Below are 27,558 nucleotides of genomic sequence, written 5' to 3'. Positions count from 1 at the left end.
CAAAGCAAACCTCACTGCCCACACACCCTTATCCTTCAAGGCTGAGTATCTTTGTCACCCTCTTCGAAAACATGCTCTCAAAATTATACAGACTTCTCGTGGTTGCCATTGATACAGTACTTCTCCTTTTAGAGCAGACAAGAGGGGATTGCGAAAATCTGTGACTTGAAATAGTTGAGGCAGATAGATCTGAGGTGAATATGCAGCACCCCGTGCTTGCAGAGAGCTGGCTGACGTTTGAGTAAGGAATCACACTGCGGGACATGTCTGTGTCCTTTCCAGGGAGGGTCCCAGAGGAGCCCACTGGGTCTCTGCAGACAACCCTTTGCATCCACGATGGATTTGCGGATCCTGGAGAGCATGCGTACAGCCAGTTTTGTTCCTACCCATGGAGTGCAGTCTTTGGGACACCTTTTGGCACTGACTCACTGCTAAGGAAGAAGCAACATGCGAGTCACCTGTCCCATAAAATGTTCCACTCGCAGTGGTCACGTGGCACCAGGCTCCTCTCCCATGACACATTCTGGGTACATCAACAGCATGATATGGCCACCTTTGCCACAGAACGCCTGCTTGCAGAGCTCACGTGGCTAGTCCACCCCATCGCATGACGCCCCACGCAGAGAGGAGCCATGGCAGGCAAGCAACCGGTGGGTCCTGCAGAGTATTCCAGGCCCTGCCATCCCTTGGCCTGTCCTGCCTGTCCCCATGGCTTTGAAGCCACTAATGTCATGAGCTGAGAGGTCTCAGGCATACCAGACCTTTGCTGTGAAGGCTTCAGAGGTTGGTAAGTAACAGCTTGCAGAACATGCTGCTTTGGTAACACACTGCTCTGACAAGACCTTGATTCCTGAAGAAAGGCCAGTTTTGCTATGGCCTGTGCAGTTCTGCGCTGGCTGCGAGCACGTTTCTCTGTACCTATTTTTATACCATTCCTCTGGTTTAAAAAACCTTTCAGAAATGTCTGTGTTTAGAGGGACCCAGATCTGACAAAGTAACTGACTCACTCTGACCTCAGGGAAGTTACTTCACTCCCTGGATCATCTTCTCCACTTGAGTACCAAGAACAATCATGTGAAATTGCCCAGCATACCTCCAACGCAGCTGTAAAAAATTAATTAGCTAGTATTTAGCACTGGCTGTAAAAGTGGGAAGGTGTTGTTGTTGGAGAACCTCAGTAGCTGGGGAGGCCAGCTGGAAGTCCTGCAGGAGACTCAGGTGATCATCACGATTGGTGTGACATCCTCTTGGGATTATGGTCATAAATAAGATGTAGGAGACTTCTCTGCCCCTGTGCTCAGAGACTGGGCCGTCAAAACACGCCTTTGTTCTGTGACACTGGAACTTTCCATGGGCTCTGGCTTCCACCAGTCCAGGCTCCAGGTAACATCCGTGGTGCAAAACGGGTAAGCGAAAACTGTGTGGTGCCCATTGTAGTCCATCCTACACTGTGACCAGCAGCATGTGGTTGTTTCTCCCTGCCTGTTCTGGCAGAGCCAGCATAGGCACTTACCTAAGAGGATATCCCCTGCACTCAGCACGTAGTCCATAGCCTGTAGGAGGCTGAGTCAAAGGCACAGCAAGGGAGAGATTTGGACCTTCACATCCTAGAGACCAAGCTGGCATCTAAGGGAAGGTGCCAGCATTGCCATCTCCCAGTGTCAGCGATCACAACTCTGCAGCGGTTTTGTGGCTCTTGCTATTGAGCAGAGGGAAGCTGTCAAAAGAGTCCAAAGCTATTCCTTTTATGTGCTTGTGTCCCCTGTGCCTGGCGTGAGGGGACTGGCAGGCTCAGGCTTTGCAGCACTGCAGGTCAGTCCCCACCCACTGTGTGGGGCTCAGGCTCCAATAGCAGCATTTAGACCCTTTATCAGTGCTTTGTTTTTTAAAGATGTTCTACCTTCCAGCAGCTGCATTTTATCAGTAAGTGCAGATGCTGGTAATCCCTTGCGCTATATGCAGTGTCCTCTGCACCTCAGCAGAAGCTCGGATCGGAGATCTGCCATGAGATAGCACGATTGCCATTGCTTCCTATGGTTGGTATCTGGCAATCAGGTCTTGTCCAGAGCTAGCTTTTTGCTTTTGTGTGTTGATGCTGTATGACTTAAAAATCATCAGAGGATTGCAGAGGTGAAAGCATTAGTAGAGTGGCATATGAACTGCAGGCAGGGATTAGAGAAGAGGGCAGGCAAAAGACTACAGCTGCACTCTGGTCAGTGGAAATGCCTATGTGGTCATGCAATAGCAGAAGATTTCTAGTGAACAAAATGCCAGCAGAAGCAGGGTGAATCTGCTTTAGGCAAGATAAATCAAAGAATGACAAAGCTCGGAGTACAAAAGCAAGATATTCTGTTTACTGCATTTTGGTTCCCCTTTTTTTAATTTTAGTATGTTAGATCATTATAATGATAATTTGAGGAAGCTGGTCTGGAAAGCCAAAGGTGACAGAAGAAAAGCATTGCATAGCTAGTTGAGATAGGACAGCTTTTATGTAGGGATCTCCAGACAGTTTTCACTTGGCAGTACAGCCACTGTGGGCTGGTGCTACGTCTTTCTGGGCACAGAGGCAAAGAAAGGTCCCAGGGCTGTGCCCAGAGCAGAAGAGGAGTGACTGCTGGACTCTGAAGAGCTGAAATATGCTGGACAAGTATCAGAGGTATGAGCAAGCTCTCCCTAAGCTTTTAGTGTCACACATGGCCAGGGGTGGGGTAGCTGTGAGTCTGTGGGAGAGGGCGAACGCATTAGGCACTGTGGGGAATGTCAGGCGTTCACAGTTAATGTTGAGGATGTGTAGGTACCACAGCTGAGGCGCTGTGCTCCCTGGACCGCTCTGCAGGCCATTCCAAAATCAGCAACCAGCAGGTGTTTCCATATCCCTGTTCACTGTGCCATCTTATAAACTAAAAAGAGAAAGGGAGGATCCCTTTTGGTTCAAGGACAAAAGCAAAGAGATGGTGTAAGACAGGTCATGTTTTCTTGTCTCTAACTAGATCAGCAAGATTAGTAAACAGAGATTAGATATACAAAGGGAAGAAAATCAAAGCTGGAGGCATTATTACTTCCTGGTTTAGAGGAATGAGTGCGTGAAATAGGTTGAGGTTTCTGCACTGGAAAATGTCCGAAGACTTGTCACTATAACCTTAGGGATCCACTCACCCATGTGAAGGTCCCTCAAAGGCAGAGAATGTATTTCTTCAGAGCAATGTTAGTGACTGGATATGGTTAGTTTCAAATTGATCCATTTTTATGGGTTTTCATTGGGTTCTGATATTATGAAAATAAGTGGTCAGATGAGGAATGCAGTTTTCTTCACAGGCTACTGAAACTAAGTGCGTTGGGCTGCTCATCACACCACGCTCTGGTTTCTGCCAGGCCACTTGTTCATTCTGGTGGGGAGATGTGCATGTGTGTCCATAGTGCCAGGCAAAATGCAAAAGCCACTGCTCAGTACTTCCATTTGCCACTTTCTAATTACTGTCATTCTACTTTCATTCTGTCACTGTGAATGCAGCTCACATCTATGCCAAAAGACAGGCATCCAGCCTGGCTACTGAGGACCTCTCTGCTGGTGTTGGTCCTCCCGAGTGCCATATTCTTCAAGGCAGGCAGGATCTTGCTTCGTCAGTCTAAGAAAATGCTGCATTCCCACAGAGGATCAGAACCTCATCACAAACAGCTATTGCATGACACAGCTGTTGGTCATGCCAAGAAAGCTAGCAAGTGGCATGGGAACTTGGCATGAGGTTGTCCTCTGCGTAACAAAGGTATGTAATGGATGGTGCCAGGATTGCTCTGCAGTAGAGAAAGAAGGGAAAATCACTTGCTTTTCATATTGCATAGAGAGAAAAAAAAAAAAGAAACTTCTAGGAAGAGAGAGTTCAGGATCACTCAATAACTCACCATTAATGTCCAATGGTAACAGCCCAATACATGGGCCTCTTGCTAAAGGAAATGGACAGGGGCAAGCCAGCGCTCTGCCCACCAGCTGCTGATGTGCCCAGGACCCACAGTCCCGGGGCTGAGCTCAGAGGATGCTTTCCTCCCCATCCAAAGAAATCTTGTGTGTTTGGGAGGGTTTTCTCCATCACTCGCTAATCAAAGCTTTTCCTCTTTTGTTCAGTCCACGTTTAACTGGTACCAGGTTCTTCTTCAGCTCTTAAAAGCAGTAATAAACTAGATGTCACAGGCTCCCCTCCCTTGCAAGATGGATTGGTAACAGCAGTATAGTCCTGCAGATGGGGAAATGAAGGTATAAAACTGGGAATGAACTTTCCAGCATCATACAAGGAAAGCCTAGCTCCGGCTTTCGTTCTCCTTCTCTTTGTCTACATTTCTACAATTTAATCCAGCCTAAGGACCAGCAGCCGTGTCCTGCCACACCCACTCCTTCTCGCACATGAACTGTGCCCTGCATGAAGCCAGTTCAGTGCACTAAGCTGGCGGAAAATTTATCCGTGTGTTCTTGTCCCTCATTATCAGCAAATGTAGTGCTGAAGTGCCTCAGGGCGGGCCCGGTCGAGAGCTGGCACTGCTGTATGGGAGGGAGAACATGACCGTGAGTCCCTGCAGTTGCCCTGGGCTGCCCTTTGGAGCAGAGGTGGTTCCCGCTGCCGGCAGGACGAGGGCTTCTCTGGGCAACAGAGGTGTCAAATCAGGCTCAAGCCCCTTTGCCACTGCTGTCTGATTTTCTAGAGCAGGACACTGTGAGGCCACCCCACGTGCTCTGCCATAGATATTCCTCAAAGGGGATTCAGGCCTGGCCTGGCAGGTAACAATGACTGTAACATCACACTCACTACACTGCGCTACCTTCACACCTTTGATCTCAAACTGCTTTGCAAGCATTAATGACCCAAACCTTGCAGCATCTTTCAGAGGCGAGTGTTCCCCTTGCCAAGGAGAGCATTCCCGTTTCCAGGTGACACACGGAAGATAGCGTTACCCTACAGAAGAGGCAAGCAATTTGCCTAATGATACATGGCAGATGTGTCTGGGGACAGGAGGAAGAGCAAAGGTCTCCTGACTGCCAGTTCTGTGATCTCTCTGCAGATCAGTCCTTGTCTCCTACAGCGCTGGAAGCCGTCTGCTGCGTATGGCTCACAAGTGATTTTAATGTAGCTATAAGTAGCTTCAGTCCTTTTATCTCTTTAATTAGCTCTAAAAATACTTTCTTTCTGTGGCTGCTTTCCTGAGTTCAGGGGTTAACTAAACCCACAATATCATGTGACTGGGATGAACGCAAGAGAATGTTCAAGTAATTGCTGAATAATAAAATGAACTTACTGCCAACAGGCAGGGTAGGAAGTAGCGGATTTCTCTTGTACCACCAGGGTGAATATTACCTCATGGATTGAGGTGCCAGAGTTTGCATAGACAGAATGGTTTTGGTTGGAAGAGACCCTGAAGATCATCCAGTTCCAAGCCTCCATTGTACTTCCCTGCAGTACTGATCCAAAAACTATACTTTGCCTGAGAAATCAACTTGAATGTCTCTTTTAATTGCCATATTTTGATTTTTCTCTTTTTTTTTTTTTCCTGACAAATGCTGTTGCTACAACCTCACTGCACATTCCCACTGCAAAGAAAGAAATCCCAAAGAACAGATTTGTGCCCTTTACTCTTGAAACCATGAAGTGGGAACATTTCCCCAGCCCTTTCCTTCTGCCCGCAGCCCTCCCAGAGCAGCTGGTGCTGCAGTGTTTGTGATACCACACACTAGGTGGGTCCTTTCTGACCCACCCTCTGTGTCCCTGTGTGGGGACGTGGCTTGTGGGGCACCACAACTCATACAAGCAGTATATTAATATTACAAAAAGTGTATTTTTTTTATTTAAGCTAAAGCAGAGTTAAGTTTCATCTGAGTCATTGTACTTTTTGAAAGCTAGACAGAATGTCCCTCTGATAGCATGTTTTCTTTCAGACAGCATTTTCTTCTGCACTGTTTGTTCTTTGAAGATGGTAGAGTCTTGTGTTCATTGTGATCTGTGTGGAACAGGTGTCTTTTTCTGTAATCCTTCTGTTTGCAGTCTTTTCCTATCTCAAATGCAAGGTCAGACAGACCTGGAGCCAAAGCTCCAAATTAGCAAAAGCTTTGACTGTTCTGAAATTCATAATAACATTAAAATTAGACCTTGGAAAGTAATAAAATATGCATAAGATTTTTGGGAAAATTTATATTCTGGGGAAATCCCAGCTTGTCTCGCTGCACACAATTGATGGAGATCACTGCCTCGCGTTGCCCAGGCCTGATAAAGTCTGCTCGCTTTCTAAAACTCCAGAACGTGCCTTAAGGAGCTTAATCGCCCGTATTTTCGGTGTCACACCCCACACGCTCTGCCCACTGTCCTCGCCCACTCAAAATGGCGGCGGGGTCCCCGCGGTCACGTGACGGGCGGCACGCTGTCCACTCCCCACACCCCTCGCACCGGCGGCCGGGCTGCGCGCTGACGTCACGGCAGCAGGCGGGCCCCGTGACCGGAAGTTGTCGGGGGGGAGGCGGAAGTGAAAGCGGGGAGGCGGTTGGGCCCATTAAAGCCGAGCGAGGCGAGAGGGGGGCGGCAGCGAGGCTCGGGCGGGCGCCGCGGCACACGCATCAGGTGAGCCCGTGCTGAGCCGTGGGGTCGCGTCTGTGGCCACCGGGGTGCTCTCACGCTAGGGCCTGGGCTGGGGAGGCGGCGGCTCCACCCTGGCTCCTGGACCGCCGGGCGGGGGGGGCCGGCGCCGCCTCCGGGCTCCGCCAGCGGGGCTCGGCCTGGCGGGGAGGGCGGTGTGTGTCCAGGCCCGGCGCTGCCGGTGGGACGACGGCGCTGGGCGGTGGGGGCTCCCCGGGAAGGGGTACACTCGGGCCTGTGCCAGGGTGCGCCTTTCTTGAGGCCTTTGTGCGAGTCGCCGCTCTGGAGAGACGTGAAGGGCCCGCAAACGGTGCCTCCTGGGGAGCTGAGCGATTTGTCCGCGACGTGCGGCGCTGCTGGATCTCCTTCCCGGTGCGGGGAAAGGCTCTGGGGCAGCTAGAGGCCGAGGGCGGGTCGAGCGCCGGGCTCTGGGGAAGCGCCAGGTTGGGGTGGTGAAATGCTGCACTGGGTGGTCGGTGGGTATCGCCTTTAAGATGAGCAGGCAGCTCTGGGAGCAATAAACCTGACAAAACAGGCGGCTGAGGGGACCGGCGGTTATTGCGAAAGTAGCTCTTGGCATGTGTAAAGCCTGAGTCAGTTCTAAGAAGGGTTAGAGTGGATGGTGGAAGTGCTTTTGGCTGTGAGTGTATAATAAGGTAAATTAAATCATAGATATGTTGTTAGTCTCCAGGTATACGCAGGCTAATAAGTATGGAAATACCTAATAGTTTTAAGTAAAGCAGCTGTGCTGTCTTCCCTCTAAATAGAGGGATTATTTTAGTAGTAAAGCAACTGTGAGGAGGCTATCTCAATCTGAAGACAGGTAACCTCAGCATCAAAATTAGTGTCTTCCCTAGTATCTCCAGGCCCTTTGAAGCAAAGCTGGATTTCTCAGTATTATGTCCCGAAAAGTAAAACCAGTTGCTGACAAGCAGAGCTGTTGTGGTATGTGTGTATGAGGCTTTTTATATGTAAACTGAGACCACATGACAGAACGAACCCCTCCCAGCTGTAAGCAAGCTGTTCTTTGTTTGACAATTGCTAGTATGGAATAAAGCTTCCAGGACTTGCTGCTGGCCAGCCCTGGCCTCTGCCTACCACTCTGCATTTCAGTGTGGGAATTGGGGCTGGGGACAATTGGAGAGCTCCCTTTTTGAAGGAATGGCATGTAACCATCTGGGCCACAGTGTGTGACTGGCTGGGATTTACTGGCTTACTTGCAGCTGTGCCGTCTTCATGGGCTGTGGTGGTACTGGTGTGGTGTGTGATAGAAGCTGTAGCCTTGCTGTGCTTCCAGTAGAGCCGGGCTTCTGGAGCTGATGTACTCTGTTCTGTCAGTAGCTGTATTTGAGGTTAAAGTAGGTGGAGTCATTTGAATATTCTCTGTTAAATAGTCAGGGCTTCGTTGCTGTACTTATTCAGGAAGAACAAGTATACTTGTCTCTCTTTCTCCCTCCTGCTTGTGACTTCCAACAGCTGACTGAACACATGACTCGCCTTCCATGAGCTAATGAGTAGGCCCACCATGCCTGGCCTGAGTCCTCAAAATCCAAAGCGGCTCTAATACTGTTACATTCAAGTGCTGCTTTTTTTTTTTTTTCCCCCTCCTGTGGTAGTATGTTAATGCTCCCCTTCTGGTGCAGAAAAGCTGTAAGATGGGGTTAATCTGACCCCTCAGTAAGGAAGACTTTTAAAATCCAGTAGCAGTTTTGTGCTCTCCTAACCTGCAGTGGTGACTGTAACCGATAAGGTGCAAGGCAGTAACTACTTTCGTCTTCCCTGTGGTGGTGTGCAGTGGTCCATGTCCTCAAATACCCTACTAAGAGTTCAATATGGCACACTAAGAGTGGTACCTGAAGGCAAAGGTTAAGAATTTAAATAACTGTTGCAGAGACCACACTAAAGTCATTCTTGGTCTCCTACCAAAGCCAGTGAATCAAACTGAGTAGCATAGGCACATTACAACATTGATAGATCCTTAACTGAAGGTAGAAAATGTACAAACTCTTCTATAGGCCCTCCTCTGAAATCCCCTAGGGAAGGTAGCACTTTGCTTAGTTGACTACCCAAAACAAGTGCCTGGGGGCAAGAGGGCTATCAAATTCGATTTCTGCAGCACCTTCTTAAAGCTCCTGTTCTAAGAATCTTGTGTTGGAAGGTCATGTGAGTTACCTGTTCGAGCAAATCTCTGGAAAAGCTCGTCCTTGAGGAAACATGACAATTACAATCAAACCATCTGTGCAAAACTATAAATAGCTTTGTCTCCAACATGTATAGGGTTTAGGTCTGACTTCTATGTGAAAATGAGACTAATTTATGCAGAACTTAAGTGATTTTGTTTACAGCCAAATGTTGTGCTTGATTAGGGAGCATTAAGAAATGCTGCACTGTGATATATAGGTGTTTGGCAAGCCTGGGGTTGGGAATAAAGGCTATGGAACAGGGGACTTGAGTGTTTGCTTTCTTTAAAACTGGTGGGTGTGGGCTCGCAGATACTGGCTGGTAGCTGGCCCTGCTGTTACAATATACCCATTTCTTCAGTCACTGACGTAAACTGATGATTTGATAAATGATTACAGGATCCTCACCTTGCATGCTGCCAGTGTTCCTCAATGTCTTCTGGGCTTCTGCTCAGCTGTGACTTGGTCTGCTCTTAAGCCCTTGTTCCTGGGGCCTGTTGGACCTAAGATTCCCTTGCAGAACTGTACAGTCATTTAAAGGGAAAGGGAGTGAAAGGAAGTCCAGATAAGACCTTACCTAAATGCTGAGCTTGGCTGGGCACTGGTGCGCTTGCTTGCTGCTCGTCTGTTGGCTGTACTGCATCCTTCAGATGCTGGAGTACTTCATCCTTGCACAGCATTGTTTTGATAATTGCAGTTTAATTGATGAGTTGGAGTTCGGTTAGCTTCTCCCTGCAGCTCCCTAAAATGATCTCTTATGGTTGCTGTATAACAGTCTGTCTTCGGACACAGTTGGGACCGTGGACTATGAGGATAAAAGGGTCACTTTCTGCAGTGACAGTCCAGGCATGGACTGCATACTTCAAAACTGGATTAGGTATGGGTAATTAATTGAATGACAATAGCTAATATACCATTTTCAGTCCTGCAGTTGGCTGCTCTGTTGAAGATCATATTTCCCTTTAAATGCACTGTGAATAAAACTTCAAAATGAGTGCCCAAGGTCAGTGACTCCACATGTGCCACTCAGAAATAGCAGGCAGCGAAGGAATACCCGTCTGTCACATGGTTACTCTCCACTTCCAGCTCTGTTCATGGATATGCAGCATTTGAACCCGGTGTGCTGCTGCATTTTCTGCTCGGTGGAGAACTGCTGTGATGATGTCATTGTTGCTGTTAGCGCTGTTCCTGTGAGACTGCTCCTCCTCTCTGGTGCCAGCAATGAGCGCTCTGTCCATGGGGGAAGCTGTGTCAACACTGCTGTTGCTAACTCACGGTCAGGGCTGGGGAGGGAACCAAGCTTGTCAAGGCCGCTGGAGTGTGTCGATTTACAGCTGATCTCAAATAGCCTAGGCTGCCCTAGCAAGAGACATCAAGTCTTGAGGCTGTGGTTGTTTTCATGGGGCAGTGAAACTTCAATCCGATCTCAGACATTGCACCCCTCCTGAAGTGGAAACTTGTGGCACAGGTTCTTAATTGTATCATTTAAAGGCTCTGGATGTAGCAAGTGATTTGCTCTTGCCTCTATGTAACTACTTTAAATGTCAGCTTTAGGTAATTGTAACTGTACTTGCCTGAGTTTCAAGCAGAAGTTCCTAAGTGGAATTGAGTAGATCTGTATACTGACAATTAAGGAAACACTGTTTTTCTGGAGTCTGTCCTGTGTTGCTGCATGTTGTGACTTTGGCCACTTGGCAGACAAACTGCAAAGTGGTAGATGAAAGTGAAGGTGGGCACCTGCAGCTAACTTCAGAGGCACCTCGCTGGAGTACCTGGACCTTGGTTGCTGGGGCTACCAGTTTATCTAACAAGTCTGTGCTGAACCCTTGATCTTTCTCTAGCTGGGAAGCGGCATCCTCTTGAACAGAACCTCCTTCTTGCTTGTCTCCCTTAAGTGGGCTGAGTCACTTGGCTCTATAGCTATCTCCTCCTCTCTGCTCCCAGACAAGGATAATGATGTCTGAAGTCCAAACTGGCATAGTGGCAACAGTGCCTCCAGCATGAGCAGTGAGGTGGTTATAACTGAGGCGTGCCTAGACCTGACCTTCCCTCCCCCCAGCAGGAAGATGCAGTTTACCAGGACTGCTCTCTTAATCTCACTGTGCAGATCACTTCAGTGAGTTTTTTTGAATCTTTGTGGAGCTTCATCAAGAGAATAGTTGAGCTGGTAAAGTATTGATGGAGGATCTGTGCAAGAGGTGCGAGGGTATGAAGTGTGAGTCTGAAACCAAGTCTGTGCTGTAGGAATTCTTCGTTAGGCACTGGCAAAGCTGTCGTGGCAAGCTACCTGTTACACTCCCATTCTGGGACTGGGACTGAAATACTTGTCCTTCCTGCTCTGCAAACTGCATTAGCATAGTAAGAGCTGCTGCGAGTGTGTAGGATCTGAAGTTGTGCTCACAGATCAGAGTTTAGTTCTTAGATTGCATCCTGTCCCTAGAAGAGGCTTCCTCTGTAGGAGACTCATTACTGTAACAGATGTACAGGAGTAAGGTTCTTTACATTAGTGTCTTGTATGTCTCCACATCTACTTGTCTGGCAGTAGGGTCTCCTTTCAGTATTTGTCCTGTCTCTTCTATCAAGCTCCTGGTGCTGAAGGAGACAATACTGACTTTCGGATCTGAACCTCAGGTGGAAGCTGCAGGTCTGGTAGGCCTCTTGAGGGCCATCATTTGACTTGAAGGCCAGAACCTTGGTCAAAGTCTCCCTTTAGTCACTTGTTTTCTGCCCAGCACCTAGGAACTGCGGGAAGCTAGAAGCCAGGAGTAGATAAACAAGGCTTGTTTACCACTGACAAGGTCTTAGATCTGTGCTTTGCTTACCATTGCAAAGGTTATCTAACATCTCCTACTTATGTTTTTAAAACTGAAAGCATGACAGGAATGTGTGAAACTTTAGCAAACTGTAGACAAAACTAGAAATTAATCTGAGTACTTGAAAAATACTGTCAGATCTGGTAAATGCCGAACAACTTTGCAAGTTAGCCAGGTCACTAAGAAACAACAATATTTTGAATTGGTCGGCCTTATCTTCTCACATGAAGATTAGAACCCAGCTGCCCTGGCACTATGTTTGATTTACAGAAAGTGATGGAGGAATTGTGTTCAGTAGAATGGTCTGATGGGAGAACCATGCTGGGCTGTCCCCATATAGGGGTTTCTTAAACAGCTGGTTGGCTCCGCTGGTTGCGTGGCTGTTGGATGCGGCTGTATGAACCAGGCTGTATAGGCACCATAGCTGTGTCCCCATTAGTAGTAAAAGATTTGTCTTGCTTTAGCAGTTCTCCACTGAGGAGACCGTTCTGGTAGAGGCATGGCAACATGGAAGCTATACCGGTACAGCTGAAATGCTTTGCGTAGGCAAGGCCCTTAGTCAAGACACATGGCTTGTTGCCTAGTGTCTCCCAGCAGCCAGCAATGTGCTCAAATCTCCTCCCACATCCTGAGATTGTCTCCCTCAGGGCAGAATAGGGGAAGTTGAGCTTGCCCTGATAAAGGGGGAGGGGTGTTAAAGCAAGCATGCCTGTTCTTGTGACAGCTTGATTCTTAGGGAAAATCAGCTGGGAACTACCTGAAATCCTGTAGAATTTACAGGAGAACTGCTTTGACCCGGGAGGCAGGGGCACAGTACTGATTCTTGAATTACAATGTACCAGGAGCCTCCAAAAGGATAGCTGAAGATCTTCACACACTTGCTGTCAGCCTGTTAGGGCTCTGTATCTGTGCCGTTCTTGGGAGAAAGATACCCTGTGGTATAGGGGCTCTTGAACTTGTGGACTTAACTGTAAACATCCAGCTTTTGGTGAAGCTTCTGAGCATGGCTTTGTCAGCTGTCTTCTTATAACCCGAAGACTGTGGTTTCAGCAGCCCTGGTTTTCTGTCTGGGAATCCTGGTCTTGTTGCTGTGTGGTATTTGCTCTAAAAGGGTCTTCCTGTGCTCTTGTCCTGCACACAGCTGCCATCTTCAAATACCTGCTACTTGCTGTGGAGATGATGGTGGTGGGCCTCAGGTTGCTGAGAAGCAAAGTGATCCATCCAGTCTGGCTGTCCAGCATAGCTGGAAATGGTTTCTGCACTCCTTTACCTCCCTCTGTTTGATTCTGGGTGTTTATTGCATAGAAAAGCCTGTGTGTGCCACTGTAATCTTAGGCTAAGCAGTAGTCTGGGCAAGGTGGTGTTCCTGTAGATGGCAAGAAATGACATCCACAGCTTCTAAGCACACTGGTTGTCTGACTAAACATGCAGAGACAACATCTGCCTGGGTACTGTAAGCAAATGCATTTCTGTGCTTGTTTTGGTCTCACTTTCAAACCACATAGTCAGATCAATGAGATCTCCTCCAAAGAGAAGGTGGCTGCAGTGATATCTAAACTTGTAGAGATCAGTTTCTAAGCTTTACCCCTTCCTAGATGGGAGGGTTAGTCCTACCTAGTTTGGACTTTCCTAGGGTGGAGTCACAATTAATAGTGGCAGCTTTAGAGCTAGAAACTTGTTCAGGGCCACATCTAGTACTTTAACATTGCACAGGCGTAAAACAACTCTGATCTGGAGAAATGCCGGGAGGTATAACAGGGCTGTGAATCAGTGAGGCTTGGACTGGAGAACTTGGCTTTAAGAACTCAAGTTTAGAGCCTGACTGATCATGTGCATTGGTGCCTCTCAGGAATGCAGTGCTCTCCAAATCTCAGCACCCGCAGCCCTAACAGCCACAGCTGAGCTAAGACCTCTCTCTGGCAGGGCAGACCCCTTCTCACATGCAAATCCTGTGATTCCTCTACAGACATGGCTCTTACTAGTGGCATTGCTTCTGCCTTCCCTGTATCATCTGCACTCTGGAAAACCGGCCATTGGTGTTTCCTCTTTCAAGGAGCTCTTTGAGCTCACAGCAGGGATGCATCCTAGAGCCTTCAGCTGGGGACCAAGGGCATGTCTGAGGCAAGCCAAAATCTTATTGCCTCTGAAAGGTGTGTCTTCCCCAGCACTTGCTCTGTGGGGCTTCCTTGGTTGCACCAAGAGCCTTTTCTGCTCACGACTGTTCCATAGCTTTTGCTTTCTAGCTGGGTTTCCTGCACACTTCCCCAAGCTGCATGTTGCCCTATCATTCCTTCCCTTTAGAACTGAGCTGTCCTAGTGTTGTCCAGAAACAGGATGCAGCAATGTGTGTGTGGAGGCCTGGTCTCATCCATCTGGTGGCTAGTTCTGACCATGGCTGTTGGCACCATGTTGTGCCAGTTTGTTGCTCCCACTGAAGCAGCCAGTGAACAGAATTCAAGGCCACATGGCTGAGCTGTAGCTGGCTGGTTTCTGAGCTTCACTAGGTTCTAGAGCAGCTTCTCTGGCACTGCACTGGAGGCTGCAGCTCCACCCTCAAAATAAGGTGGAAACTGACTGCAGACAGCTGTAATATAAAAAGCAGATTCCTCTGGGGTACTGAAAGATATTTTAAGATTCTGTTTTGGTCTGAGCTGTGTCAGCGTGCTAGTAAGTGTCTAAAGCTCTAGGTTGTTCTTCCACAAGTTGAAGCTCTCAGGTGGTGGTGGGAGGCACTGGACAGCATGCCTACACATGACAACTTGCAAGATAACGTTTTACGCAAGGATTCTCTAATTTGTAGCTGAGGCTCCCAGCTGCCTGGACAAAGGTAATTCCTGCCTTGCAGGGCTGGCTGGGAGAGGCACCAACTGGATAGAAGCCTGCTCTTGGTGAAACTGCAGTAAGCAGCAGGCAGCCTAGCTGCTCCTCCTGAGGAGGGAAGAATGAGCTGTGCTTGAGCTGGAGACCCGCAGGAAGGAATATGTTGATTAGAACAGCAATGTAAATGTGTGGGGAGGAAGGAGGTGGAAAGCAGTTCTGAGATTCTACTGATACAGCAGCAGCTAGAGTAGAGTGTACCCTTCTGCGAAGCTGTCACAGGAATATCTTGCCAGCTGCTTTTGGAGTGGGCTTTACTTTGCTTCTCTGTGGTGCATCAGTGAGGTCTGAAAGCACCTCTGACTATGGACTGTAGGAGTCCATTGACCTAAAAAGCAACCTGTTTATGAAGAGTGATTTGCACAAGTTGTCAACCCGAATAACAAGTGTTCCTAATTTGCTTTCAAGGCACAAAGCCAGCAGGTGTACCCACTAAATGTGAGGCTTTCCTAGATGGGATTTTCTAGCCATCTGGGGAAGCTGAGCTACTGATAGACCTGTCATGAGAGTGGAAAAGGGTAATGTCCTGCTTGCGCAGCCTTTGTCAACGCAAGACTCGACTTGCTGTTAAAGCTTTGTGTGCTTCTGTAGTGGTCAGCAGCACAAGGATGCTGGGCATTTGTTCCATTCATGGAGCACTCAGGTTTGGTAAGGAAAATAAGCAGACTGTAGCAGTCGAAGTCAAAGGCTTACTTCTAGTTTCTTCCTTGAAGGCAGTTTGGGATGTCTTAAGCCATGTTCATATGAAAGTAACAGTCCTGGCTGATTGTCCTCTGGCTAGCTCTCAGCTTTTTCCTAGCAGAAAGGACAGGGCTTCTGCTCTGCTCATGGGCTGTTGTGTCACTCAGGAGAATGCAAGTGAGGGATGTTAAAGGTTGATATCTGCTGGTCTTAGGTGTTCATGTTGAATTGCTTGGACTTTTGCTTGTGGTTTTGCATTAGCAGGCACCTTGTTAGCAATGTTTGTGTGTCCAAGTAATTGGAACCAAGCTGTTATTAAATTGTATTGGTAAAATTTGTTCAGCTCCACCTGGAGCTCCTACTGCAATGGGAGATGGGGGCTTTGGTACAAAGGCTGGCTGGACCACTTGGGTGCTGTGCAATGGGGAACTGTGATCCTGGTCAACTCATGGCAATTGCAGGTATCTGCCTTTCCTTGGGATGAGGCCTTGCATTTTCAGGGTAGCTGAATTTGGACTGATTCATGTGTCTGTTCAAAGCATTGGCTAAGCTTGGCTTGATAAATCATGGCAGGGTACAATGTGACCATGGGGCAAGTGGTTTGTGGTGCTCTGATGTGCTTGATCAGGATAAGTGTCCAGTGAGCGTTTCGTTTCAGTGGCTGAGGGGCTAAGCAGACATAACCCCTTGAGGTACTAAACATGCTAGGGAACTTGCTGCTTCTGGGAAGGAACTGGTTCAATCTGACTGAGCTGGTCCTGAATCATTCTTTCAGCTTCAGTTTCCTTGAAGAAATGCAGAACCACTGGGAGGGAAATAAAAATAGCTCTTTGGTGTAGTACAGAGACTTAATGCTTTGCAGCCTCCCCCACATGAGAGAACAGAGGTGGTGTTTCTGTGTCGGAAACACTTAGCTGCATTTCAGGACAGAAGGTTCTTCCACAGTTTAAGTGTGGCTGTCTTCTGCTCAGTCTGGTCACTGTGGTGAGCCCACTGCAGTGTGGGGTATCGCCTGATGGAGTCCTGCTCTATCCAGACTGGCTTCTCATGGCTGGGTGCTTTTGCTAAAGGTCCTGTGACATAGCGGAGAAGTGAGTGCTCTGCTTCAGCCACTGGTCCCGGAACAGACCTGCAGTGATTCAGGTACAAATGTGCCTTTTTGTGGGCACCTCCTTTCTCTTGTGCTACCTGTTGGGACAGAGGAGCAGAACTAGCTATTCATAAGCACTGAAGTGAGTTTAGCTGTTCTTGATTCTTGCTCACCTACTGCTTTGTGCCCTGTTGGCAGTGTTAAATATTCCTGGCAAAGGAAACAGGGTGGGAGGTGCAGTCCAGCAGTCTTGGTTCAGCATTCACCTGGTTTCTAGCAGAAGGTGCAGATGGCAAGCTGGTAGGAGCAGAGAACTCCTGGTCAGATGTCCCCGTTTTTCTAGCCTCTGCATAAACCTGCTTTGGTTATTGGTTAGGATTGTAACTTTAACTATTTAATAGCAAAGCTGATACAGTAAGGACTGCTCCAGCAGCTTGTCAGCGGGTTCAAAACTGGTATGGATATGCTGCTGCTTAGGGAGCTGCTGTCTTCTGTGGAGGTGAGATTCCCTCCCCAAGGCTAGCTACTTGCATGCTAAAACTGTCCGTGAACAACTTAACAGGGTGTTCCTGTCGCAAGCCCTACTTCTGTTAAAGGATAGCTAATCTAAGATCTGCTGGGCCGTCAGTGCAAGCTCCTACTGTTCTTTGCTTGTACCAACCTAATTAATATAGAAGTGCCTGCATTGTGACTTGACACATGTGAGCGTCTCTAAGGAATCCTTAACCATCCATTTCTGCTTTGAGTTAAAGCAGCTGTCTTAATATAGCAAGCAAAAGGACGGTTCTGATATACTCTGAAGCAACAAGAGAAGCCTAATTAGATTTGGCATGGGCTTTATTTCTTCTTGAATCTGAGGAGGTATAGCCCTATGGAGCTTCACAGAACAGTTCTTGACTCTTCCTTTCACATCAGCCAAGGCAGTAACATGTGCAGGTCAGGTGTTTAGGGTTCTCCCTTGCTGCTCCAGCAGGCCAGCCTTGCAAAGATAATAACTCTGCCTTGGAGAGAGCATCCTCTTCCAGGCTTTGTCTGATGAGCTTGTTTGCTTAGAGGCACAAGCATTAAAAATTGAGTGGAAGGACTCCCCTCCTGTTTTAGGCAGCTGTGTGTTTGCATTTGCATTTGCACCAGTTAATCCAGGAGGAGGATGATGCTGCTGTGAAGTTTCTTGTGGCTCCTGAGCAGGTCTAGCTGGGTGTGCTGGTACGCTGTTCTGAGCAGTCATGCAGGTGACACTGCTCCAAGAGACTTCACACAGTATGAAATGGAACTGATGTCTTGGATCAAATCTTAACAAGGGTGGTTTTCTTCATGATATCTTTGAAAAAGGAAATGTTTGTCAAAAATGCTCCTAGACAGAATGTGAGCCCTGCGAGCTTGCACACTGCCATCTTAAGGGCTTCTGTGACTCTTGCAGGATGCTGCTCTAGAGTAATTATACCAAATATCGTAAAGCAAGACAAGCTACATATACAGAGCAAAACAGCGTTAGACTTGGATACCACTGACTCAGCACTATTGCAGTTTTGATCTTAACTTGAGCTGAGCTTGCTCTTTGCAAGAGTGTGGGGGAGACTGTGCTCAGTAATTTATTGTTTCTTGCCGATGTGGCTGGAGAAACTCCCATGTGAATTAACTGCTTCTTCAGGTATTCAGATCTGCTTCATCTGTGAGCTAAAGCTGTGTTCTTCTTGGTCTCCCTTTGCTTTTGTACTAGCAGGGTTCACCAGAAATGAGATCTATGTAACTTAGAGCATGTCTGTGGTCTCCATTCCTGGGGCACAAGGCACTAATGAACCTACTCAATGCTGTGTAATGTGAGAAACAGCCTCTGTTAGCAAGGGGATAATCATAAGCTACCTCTGACTTCAGGCAAGCAAATTTTTGAGTGCTGAACCTGGCCTGGGGTTGGTTGGATGCACTTTCTTCTGCTGACACAGGAAATGGCATGCTGTAACTAGGATCAGGTGAGGTATTCCTGAGCCTACTTGAACTGTGTGTGGAAGCATCCTCTGCTATGAAAATGTATTTGCTGGTCACCAAAATCCTTTGTGTGATGTTAAGGAAACTGTAGTAAGGCTTCACTTCTAGTACCTCAGATTGTTAAATGCTGTCTGGAAGCAAACATTGGAGGAGGTGTGGTATCCTGTTCTTGGAGTAGTTTGACCCTTAGAGTTTGCTTCATAAAAATCCCTAGCTAATGTAATGGGAATGTCTTCAATCTATCTAGATTGAAGATCTCACCAGGAGCAGTGAGACCTCTCTTTAGCACCAGTAGCTTTTTTTTAAGGCTGGAGCTGTGGTAGGAGACCTGCTTAGCCACACAAAACATGCTAAGGGTAAGGGGAAATAGCAAAGGTGGTGCTCTAGAGAGCAACTTGATGCTACTTAAACTTAGAGGAGTTTCATTCTATAGGAAGGCTTTGGGGGTTAGAACACTGGTACTTTCTCCAAGACCTGGAGATGCAGTATCCTCTCCAAAGGCAAGGTCACTTATACTGGGCAAGGAATAACTCTGAAGTGTTGGTCTCTTAACACCTGTAGAGAACATTAATAAGAGCACCTGGCTCATCAACTGACTGGGCTTTGAAGTAGCATTGATCAAGCCTAGTAGAATGGGGTGGCAAACTCTGGGCTGTATCCACTGTTGGCCCCTGGCAGGACTGAAGCCTCTCAGTGTCCCATGGCCCAAACCAGATGCTGTGCTGAGGCAGCTCCTGTGCTGTGGCTCACATCCGTTGCATCACCTGGGATGGAAGCTGAGTGTTGCACCTGACCGGTGTGCATGAGGCAGTAACAGCCCTTCCTGCTGGCAGGGTACCCTGTCAGCTATGACAAGAAGGCAGTGTCAGCTCTGACTCAGACTTCCTCCCCATGTCTGCTGGTGGCTGCTCAGCTGAGCTACTTCCAAGGTAATGAGACTTGACAGAGCAGTTTTCCCTCCCTTCATAAGTGGGTCTTCAGGCTGTGTTGAACTTAGGTGCTAAGCATCCAGTGGGATTTAGTGTTGTAACTTAGGGCTCTGCAAATCCCTCCCCGAGCATGAGAACTAATGCCAGCTTGTCCAAAGCTGCTTCAAATACCAGGAAGCAGTGAGCTGCAGCAGCCAGGGGAAAGCAATACTAAAAACACTCAAGAGGAAAATAGAAGCAGTACATGTTGTTAGGTTCTGGCACAGTCACTTCAGGGCGAGTTGTTTTCCTCTGTCCTGAGGAAAACAGGTGACTCTCGCACTGGACCTGAGCCTACACAGATGTTTTCTGACAGCTCAGTGTACACATCTGTCTTTAAGCTTTTTCAAAGCTGGGCTCACTTGCTTCTTGCTCTGTCTGCGCTGATTGTGCTGCGGGATACTCTGACTTGGCTAGCACAAGTGTCACTTGTGCTACATGCTTTGAAAACACAGGAGGTGCAGTCTGCTTGAAGGAGCTTACATGGTCTGTTCTCCCCACGGCTATAAGGGAGACAAGCTATGGAGTGTGGATCTTGCCAAGAGCAGAAGCAGGACTAGATGTTGAGGTTGTTGACAGCGTTCAGCTGGCTGTATCTTGGCTTAGTATCGCTGGACTGCCAGTTGGATTGTTGAGCAATGCGGTCCAGTGTAGACAGCCTTGGAAAGGAAGAGGTGTTTACACTTGGAGAAACTGCCCTGTGCAGGCTCTCTGGCATCTCTGAACTCCCATCGAAGGACAGCATGTCCTCTCTGGGTGGCTTGTCACTGCCGTTCTCAGCAGTGGTTCCCATCTAGATGCATGGCTAGAGGTGTGAGGTGGGTGCAGTCCAACAAGGTGTAAATGCACCTCTGCCTGTGGTGGCCACAGGAGGGCTTCTTCAGCTTCTGCAGCATTCACTGGTGGTCAAGTCTGAAAGACTATGCCTTTTAACACTCAAAGCTTGAGATGATTTGTTTAGGCCTTTTTCAACTGCACTCCGTATCAAGGACTCCTTACAGCTTGGAGCATGTTACCTCCTGTAGTGGTGGGATGAAGCAGGCTGCAGTTATCTAGCAGCTTTGGCTGTTGCGTATCCCAAGAAACGCATAGGACTAAGCTGCTCCGAAGACCAATGTATGCATGTTGTTGAAGCGAAGGTCTCCAGCTGTGAAAGGCAGAATAGCTCCTGAAGAGTAGGAGTAGTGTGGCCCTATGAATATGAAGCGGGATGGGAATTTTAGGGTAACCAGGTCTCCGTATAAGAACTTTCTTAATACGTGAAGCCTGTTGCCAAGTGCCTTTGAACTCAAGTAGCACAGCTATAACCATCTTCTGGCTTCTCTTGCTGTACAGAACCTCTAGGGCTCTTCAGAGAAAGGAGTCTTTGTGTTGTGGATCAAGTCAGTATCAAAACAGGATCTGTGATCTGATCAAGCCACAGCACCCAGCAATAGTTTGCCCCATCCCCTCCTCAGAGGCTGGAAGAAGGGCCTCATGGTAGGTAGGGCGTGCTCAACCATTAATAGCAAGGCTTTGTACTTGCTCTCACTGTGCTGAAGCATGTCCAGAAGTTTATTCAGGCCTGCTGCAGCTGATGTACTTCTAGCTACTTCACTAATCTGAAGGAGATCTGGGAGCAAGCAAGAATGTGAATCTCTGGAGCTCAACTCTCTCTTGCTAACTGGATGGACTGTTAGTTTCCCATTTAGAGCCACTTGCTTATAAGGTGGACTGAAGTCACGGCAGAGGATGCAGCTGAGCAAACAACTCATCCTCTAACCTAGTAACAGACTGAATGTTGTGAGGCTTGATACTGTGTCCTTAGTTGTCTTTCCACCAGAGGTGTGGTGGGCAGTAGTTGGCTTCATATGATCTCAGCAAAGCTACAGAGTCTGCTAGCAGTTTGCCTTGTATTTTAGCTGTTCAGCTGCCCTGTATGTTTGTGTTGCAGGCACTTCAACCACTGCATTGGGTCCCACACTTTGGGACTCAACTGTTTCACAAAGCACAGCTGCTAGAGAGAGCTGTCACTTCTCCAAACTGAACCTGAAAGGTGGAAGAAGCCAATTTCTACACTTTTCTGCAGTGGGAAACTTCTGAACAGCACAGAAAAGCTCGAGTGTGGTATGAGATGTCTCTGCATCTCACTTGGTAGCATGTGTAAGAATTAGCCTGTGTTGGGAGCTGATAGTCTCTACTGCGCTGCCTCCAGTGAGGCTTAGGAAGATGGCCTAGGCAAGTGTACCCATAAAATGGCCTGGAAGTGGATCCAAAATACCCTTTGGTACTGTAAAGGGCAAGCACTTGGCTCATCTACCTGTTAGGTGTTAAGTTGCCACTACTGATCTGACACGGTCCTGCTTATGAAATGGGCCACCACCTGGGTAGTGCTCAAGTCTAGCTTTGAATAGAGTCTGGTTTCAGGAGTGCTGGGCCCTGCCTGTCGCTGGCTCCTTGCTAGGAGTCGGGTTTCTCCGACTCCAAGCTTGTTGCTTTCTGCCTTGAGGAATGACATGCTAATGGTGTCTGATGGGGTTGTTCCTTTTGCTTTCTAGTGTAAAAGATGACTTCTAGGAAGAAAGTGTTACTGAAAGTCATCATCCTTGGAGACTCTGGGTAAGTGGAGGATCCTTGAAGCTGCCACTCTGCAGCTGACTGGAACAATGCTCTTCTAGTAAGAAACCAGCAGTGCTGGGAGGAGAGATTTTACTGCCCCAGGTAGCTGTGTTGCTGTGTAGCTTTAAGAACTCTTCACCACCTTCTGTCCTGAATGTGTCCCTGCAGTTTAATATCTTGAAGTCTTGCCAAAATATTAAACAGGGGAAACATGGTGGGCAGACCACTCCAGTAGCAGAACTGGATGGTCTTTCTGCAAGGAGGACATGCAATGTTGAAATAAGCATTTCACTTCAGTAAATAAAATCCCCGAAACTGCTAATAAGCAATCTTGGGTAACTTCTTAAAACTCTGCCTCTGTCAGAGACAGTTTATACTAAGCCATCTTAGCTTCTCTGCTCTAGCTAGAGCCTGCCCCTTGGAAGGAAAGGCTTTGCTCTGTGCTGTTGAGCAAGGAGTCTGCTCCACTGTTATAGGTTACTTGCCATGCAGGCTGTAACCTGACTCCCAGTACATAAGGCTTATTTATACTCCTGTGCCCAGCAAGCTGTTGATCAGGGAGTGTTTCTCAGCCACAGAGAGGGCATGTGAGCCTTTAAGCTGGCTCTCTGGGGAGGATCTCCATCTCTGGGTGCCTGGCAGATGTGTACGTGAGCTGTTGCCAGCTTAAATGTGTTCCTCCACCTCCTCCTTCTGCAGAGGCTCAAGATGACTGTTCATACTGGGTTTTTCTGGGGCACCTCCTCTTCCAAAATTGCCCTCATGATCATAACCTGATGCATACTCTTTACCAAGGATCAGATTACTGATAGGGAAACAGGGTTTCAAGATCGTAATCTTTCATATCTGTAGGTAGCTAATGCTCTTACTCAGCATGTTGCCTCAGCATCTGTTGCTAAAAGCCCCTTCTTGTAGAGGTGGGTGCACTTTTCCCTGGGTTAATGCCCAGGAGGTTGTGGTGGAAGACAGAGGGCACAGGGACTCTGTTCAGGGTGGTTAATTCACACTGTTATAGAAACAGCCTACCTAATCTTTTTTTGTCTTTCTGTACAGGGTGGGAAAGACATCACTCATGAACCAGTATGTGAACAAGAAATTCAGTAACCAGTACAAGGCTACGATAGGTGCAGACTTCCTGACAAAAGAGGTCATGGTGGATGACAGGCTAGTGACAATGCAGGTAAGGAGTGACTCTGCTCCTTGCTGCAAGGGGTGTGGGTCTGCCTGAACCATGCCTGTGTGGAAGTATCTGCTCCAGTGTAGTTAACAGTGGTGCAAGTGTCAGTGTACTGGGTGTGAATCTCATTTGCACTGAACTGCTCTTGGCCGTAGGTACTGCTGGGCTTCTCTACAAATCTGTGCATGGGCTGAACAAGGGAAGGCAAAGACCAGCTTGACTCAGCTAAGAGCAGCTTTGCCAGGCCCAGTTTAAAATCCAGCATTTGGTAAAAACTTGGTAGAAAGATGTGTTTTCCCTAGTGTTCGGGAACTGGAAAGGGCTGGGAAAGGACTCCTTAGTCAGGTCAATTACCCATGCTGCCCCAAGTCCTGTGGGAATAGTATCAACCTTCCAGTCTGCTTATGTCTCTACTATCTGAAGCTTTCATCTCTCCTCAGTGAGACTGCAAGGCAGCAAAAGCCCTGTTGATGGCAAAAGCCATCAGAGGAGAGGCTTCGGACCGTGGTGGTACCCCAGTGCACCCAAGCACTGCAGGCAGGTCACCTGCTGACCCTGCTGCCTGAGTCCTGCTTGCCCAGAATGAGGATATGTCCCTTGCTGAGACTGAACACAGAAAGGGTTAACTCTTTAGAGGAGTGTTTCTTCCTCTTGATACTTAGTGCTTACAGGAATTTCCTACCCTTCAGGTGTTCCTTTCAGGCTGGCTGGGGCTGTGGATGCTGTGGGGAGTTCTGAAATGAATGCCCTAGTTGTAAATCGACTGTCAGAGTAGAACTGCCTTATATACTATGTCTTTTGTTCCAGATATGGGATACAGCAGGACAAGAACGATTTCAGTCTCTGGGAGTTGCCTTCTACAGGGGAGCGGACTGCTGTGTGCTGGTCTTTGATGTCACGGCCCCCAACACATTCAAAACCCTAGACAGCTGGAGGGACGAATTTCTCATTCAGGCCAGTCCAAGGGATCCTGAGAACTTTCCTTTTGTTGTGCTGGGAAACAAGATTGACCTAGAAAACAGACAAGTGAGTACTCGGACTTGCCAACCTTCTCACAGCAAATTGTTGGAGTGGGAGACCTTGTGGGAACGTGGGAGGGTTATCTGGGAAATGGGAGTGGGAGTGTGGCTCAGCTGTTGTGTGCCCCGGGGAAGAGTTTCTCCTGCCTGGGGGGGTCAAATGTCTGTGCATAGCATGCTCCTGCCCACTGGTGGAAGGATTGTGGCAGCTCCCTAAGGAGACACAAGGGGAGCTGATTCTCCTCCTCCTGAATTGCTGAAGAACTTCCATGGGAGCAAGTCCCTGCTGTTGTGGATGCCTGAGCAGTCTGTGTCCTGTGGTCTCATCTTCCTTGGGTGCGGTGCTCCTTATCCCAGTGCTGAGCATATCTGGTGGTGAGCAGCAGCAGCCTTCTCCTGTGCCCTGTATCAAGGCTGTAGCTTTGAGGTCAAAACTGCTGTCTTAGCTCATGTTGGCTAAGAGGGGTATCTGATCTTGCCCTGGAAATGAAGCCCCCTTCCTGCATAGCTGAAGGTGGTGATGCTGCTCTTTGTCCATCCAGGTCACCACAAAACGGGCACAAGCCTGGTGCTACAGTAAAAATAACATCCCCTACTTTGAAACCAGTGCCAAGGAGGCCATTAATGTGGAACAAGCTTTCCAGACGATTGCACGAAATGCACTTAAACAGGTATGGAGTGGGCTGGTGGGTGTCCTGCCCAGTGCTGGTCCTACCTGCTGACTTGGCTGCTCTGGGCAGCTTTCCCCAGCTGAGAATGGCTCCTTGCATGCTGGGACCTGTCTTTAGAGGTGGGCACAAACTCCTGCTTTCTCTCCCACTAGGAAACCGAAGTGGAGCTTTACAATGAATTCCCTGAACCCATCAAACTAGACAAGAATGACCGAGTGAAGGCTTCTGCGGAGAGCTGCAGCTGCTGAGGGGAGAAGGGGGGGTTGAGCACAGTCCTTCACAAATGAATATCACACTTAGGCCTTCAAACACACAGCCCCTCTTCTGTGTTTAAAACAAAATTAAAAGAAAATTTCCATCTCCAGCTGCCAAAATCCACCCATCTTCATGAGCATCTGAGAGTCCTGCACTTCAGAGCTCACGTCCCTACACCATCCACATCACACTTCATGGTAACAGACCTTTCTCTTAGTTTAAAACGGAAACTCTTATGTATGTTTGGAACTGAATCTAATTCCAGGTGTCCAATGGAGAGAAACTGTTTACAGGTAATCTGTGTAACAAGTTACATACATTTTTAACTGTCTGGTGTTTTCCCCCTGTGAAGGCTGCAACTGGAAAGGCTGATTACCCATAGTTCATTGCAAGCTCAGCACTCAGTCCAACTAGGTTGAGTTTTGTATGTATCTCTGTTAATGCTTGTTACTTTTAACTAATCAGATCTTTTTACAGTATCCATGTATTATGTAATGCTTCTTTAGGAAAAATCTTATAGTACATGTTAATATATGCAACCAATTAAAAATGTATAAATTAGTGTAAAATTCCTGAATTACATGTTCAAGTACTGAAACACAGATTGTGTAGAAAGTGAGGAGGACACTTGTGACCTGCAGTGTGCTATAGCGACACAGAGTCCAGATAGAGGCAGTATTCTGTACAGTAGAGATGAACTATGTAAGCCTTCTTGTTTTGAGGCCAACGAGGCTTCATCTTCTGGAAAATCTGACTGGCTTCCTTGTATCTAAATTCTCAGATTTGCATAACAGCATTGATATGCACACTGGATTATTGGATTTAAAATTAAATACAGCTATGAAATGACCTCATTTGTTCACCTCCCCTACTGCTTAATTCCTAACATCCTCAAGTGCGTGCGAGAAGGAGCCAGAGCTGAGGTGTTCCAGTGGCTCTTTGTACTGCAGAAGGAGCTCCTCTCCCACCTGGGTTGTGGTAGCTGTTTCTTGATGAATGACCTGGACTATGAATCTTCTTTCTTCTTACTGACTGCTAATCTGGATTTTTGGTATGGAAAAACTTGGCAATCTAGTCCCTTTCTTCTCTTCCTTTCTTCCTGGTATTTGTTCTTGCATTTGTAGCTTGCTTAAATGGAGCCCTTCTACCTGTTTTCCAGAGGTCTACATTCTAGTACGTAGGCTGAGCTCTTATGTAAAGAGACAAACATGATGCCAATAAACTTAACAAGAACAAACCTTCTTGTTTACTCCTGTTTCTGCCTCCCTCTTTTTTTTTCCTTCACTAACATGCCTCCTTTCCTCTCCAGTCACCATTTCAGCCGCTGCTGCTGCTGCCTGCTCCTTTGAAGGATGGTTGTGCCTCCTCCCCACTGAAAAGTCTGTGCCTTCCAGATTGGTTTTCACGAGTGGGTTGAGCAGGACCTGCTTGTTTGGCTGACCTGAAGCTGTAGTAGGACAACTCTGCCTTTGCTTTTTTGTGAAGCTGCTTGCAGGGGCAGGAACAGTGGTGGATCTGGTTACCCTTCTATGAGCATGGTCCTCTAGCCCTCTCTGGGCATATTAAAACCTTCATAGAAGAGTGGAGAGGAGGGCAGTGCTGTTTAAAGCTCTTGCTACCCTGGAGCCCTTCCCAGCCCACCATTTTCCTAGGTCCAGCCTAATTGAGGTTAAACCTTTCATTTCTAGATGCTGAGCATGACCGCTTGTGCTTAGAGAGGCTGAGCTCACTACTCCTGTGCCCGCAGGAAGATGGAAAACAAGGTACAGAGAAATGAGGCCAGTTATTTCAAGAATCTTCTAACCATCTGTGTGCTCTATCCTATTTTATGGCTTTATCCTGTTGCATTCTTCTCTCAGTCAGCTGGGCTTTTCCTGTCTACAATGTCAAGTAACTCCACAATAGCAACGTGTGCTGGTGGGACCACTTTCTGATCTGCGTTTTTGCGTACTCTGACCTTCTGCATTTGTTTGCTGTAGATACAATTCTAGGGAGCAGGAAACCAAGCCAAGGGAGGAGGCAGCAAGAACTATGAAGTGATGTTTGAGAGAATAGGGATGGTCGTATTTCTGCGCGTGCCTCCTGCTGCTTTGGCCTTGGGTGCTGGAACCGAGGCCAGAAGGGCTGCATGGTGCAGCTGTGGATGAGCCCTGAAGAGACACTGTTAAACCTCTCTCACATCAAATAAACTGGCACTGACACCACCCAAAGGGAGCGTGTCGCACACGGAGTAGAACAGCTGTGGAGCTCCTTGCCACAGGATGTTATAGATGCTAAGCAGGGGGAGGTTGCTGTTTACCACTTAAAAATGAGTGTTTTTACAAGTGGGAGCATGATATTATATGCACACAAGTGTACAAAACCAGTGCAGGAGGCAAGCAGCGGCCTCCTATACTCGGGGCTGATGGTGTCACAGATGGGCAGTAGGAGCCCTCCTGCCAGCCCAGCACCCACTGCCACAGCCCCTGTGGGTGGGCAGGCTGCCAGCCCTGTCCCCACACACCTGGAGCCCCAAACGGCTGCCACCACCTATGCACGTGTGTGTGGAGAACAAGAACAAACAGATAAATGTAGAAATAACATCTGAATATATATATATATATATAAAAAAACCATAAAAAATATATATACC

At 47.8% G+C, this 27,558-nt stretch overlaps 1 protein-coding gene across 2 annotated transcripts; it reads left to right on the top strand.

The window, feature by feature from the left end:
- The first annotated feature begins 6,456 nt into the window (after positions 1–6,456).
- On the top strand, positions 6,457–26,163 carry RAB7A (RAB7A, member RAS oncogene family). Of its 2 annotated transcripts, none has more exons than XM_054076712.1 (6): positions 6,457–6,596; positions 21,744–21,804; positions 22,858–22,984; positions 23,789–24,007; positions 24,543–24,671; positions 24,824–26,163. In XM_054076712.1, exons 2-6 carry the CDS (start codon positions 21,752–21,754, stop codon positions 24,917–24,919), a joined length of 624 nt encoding a protein of 207 aa, XP_053932687.1. In that variant the 5' UTR covers positions 6,457–6,596; positions 21,744–21,751; the 3' UTR covers positions 24,920–26,163. The 2 variants fall into 2 exon arrangements, with proteins under 2 accessions (XP_053932687.1, XP_053932688.1); XM_054076713.1 differs by lacking the exon at positions 6,457–6,596 and adding an exon at positions 20,347–21,312.
- Positions 26,164–27,558: the final 1,395 nt, after the last annotated feature.

This window comes from Cuculus canorus, chromosome 11, assembly GCF_017976375.1.
Source record: "Cuculus canorus isolate bCucCan1 chromosome 11, bCucCan1.pri, whole genome shotgun sequence".
Taxonomy (NCBI): domain Eukaryota; kingdom Metazoa; phylum Chordata; class Aves; order Cuculiformes; family Cuculidae; genus Cuculus; species Cuculus canorus.
The sequence above is the reverse complement of the archived record's forward strand: the minus strand, read 5'-3'. Positions and strand labels throughout refer to the sequence as shown.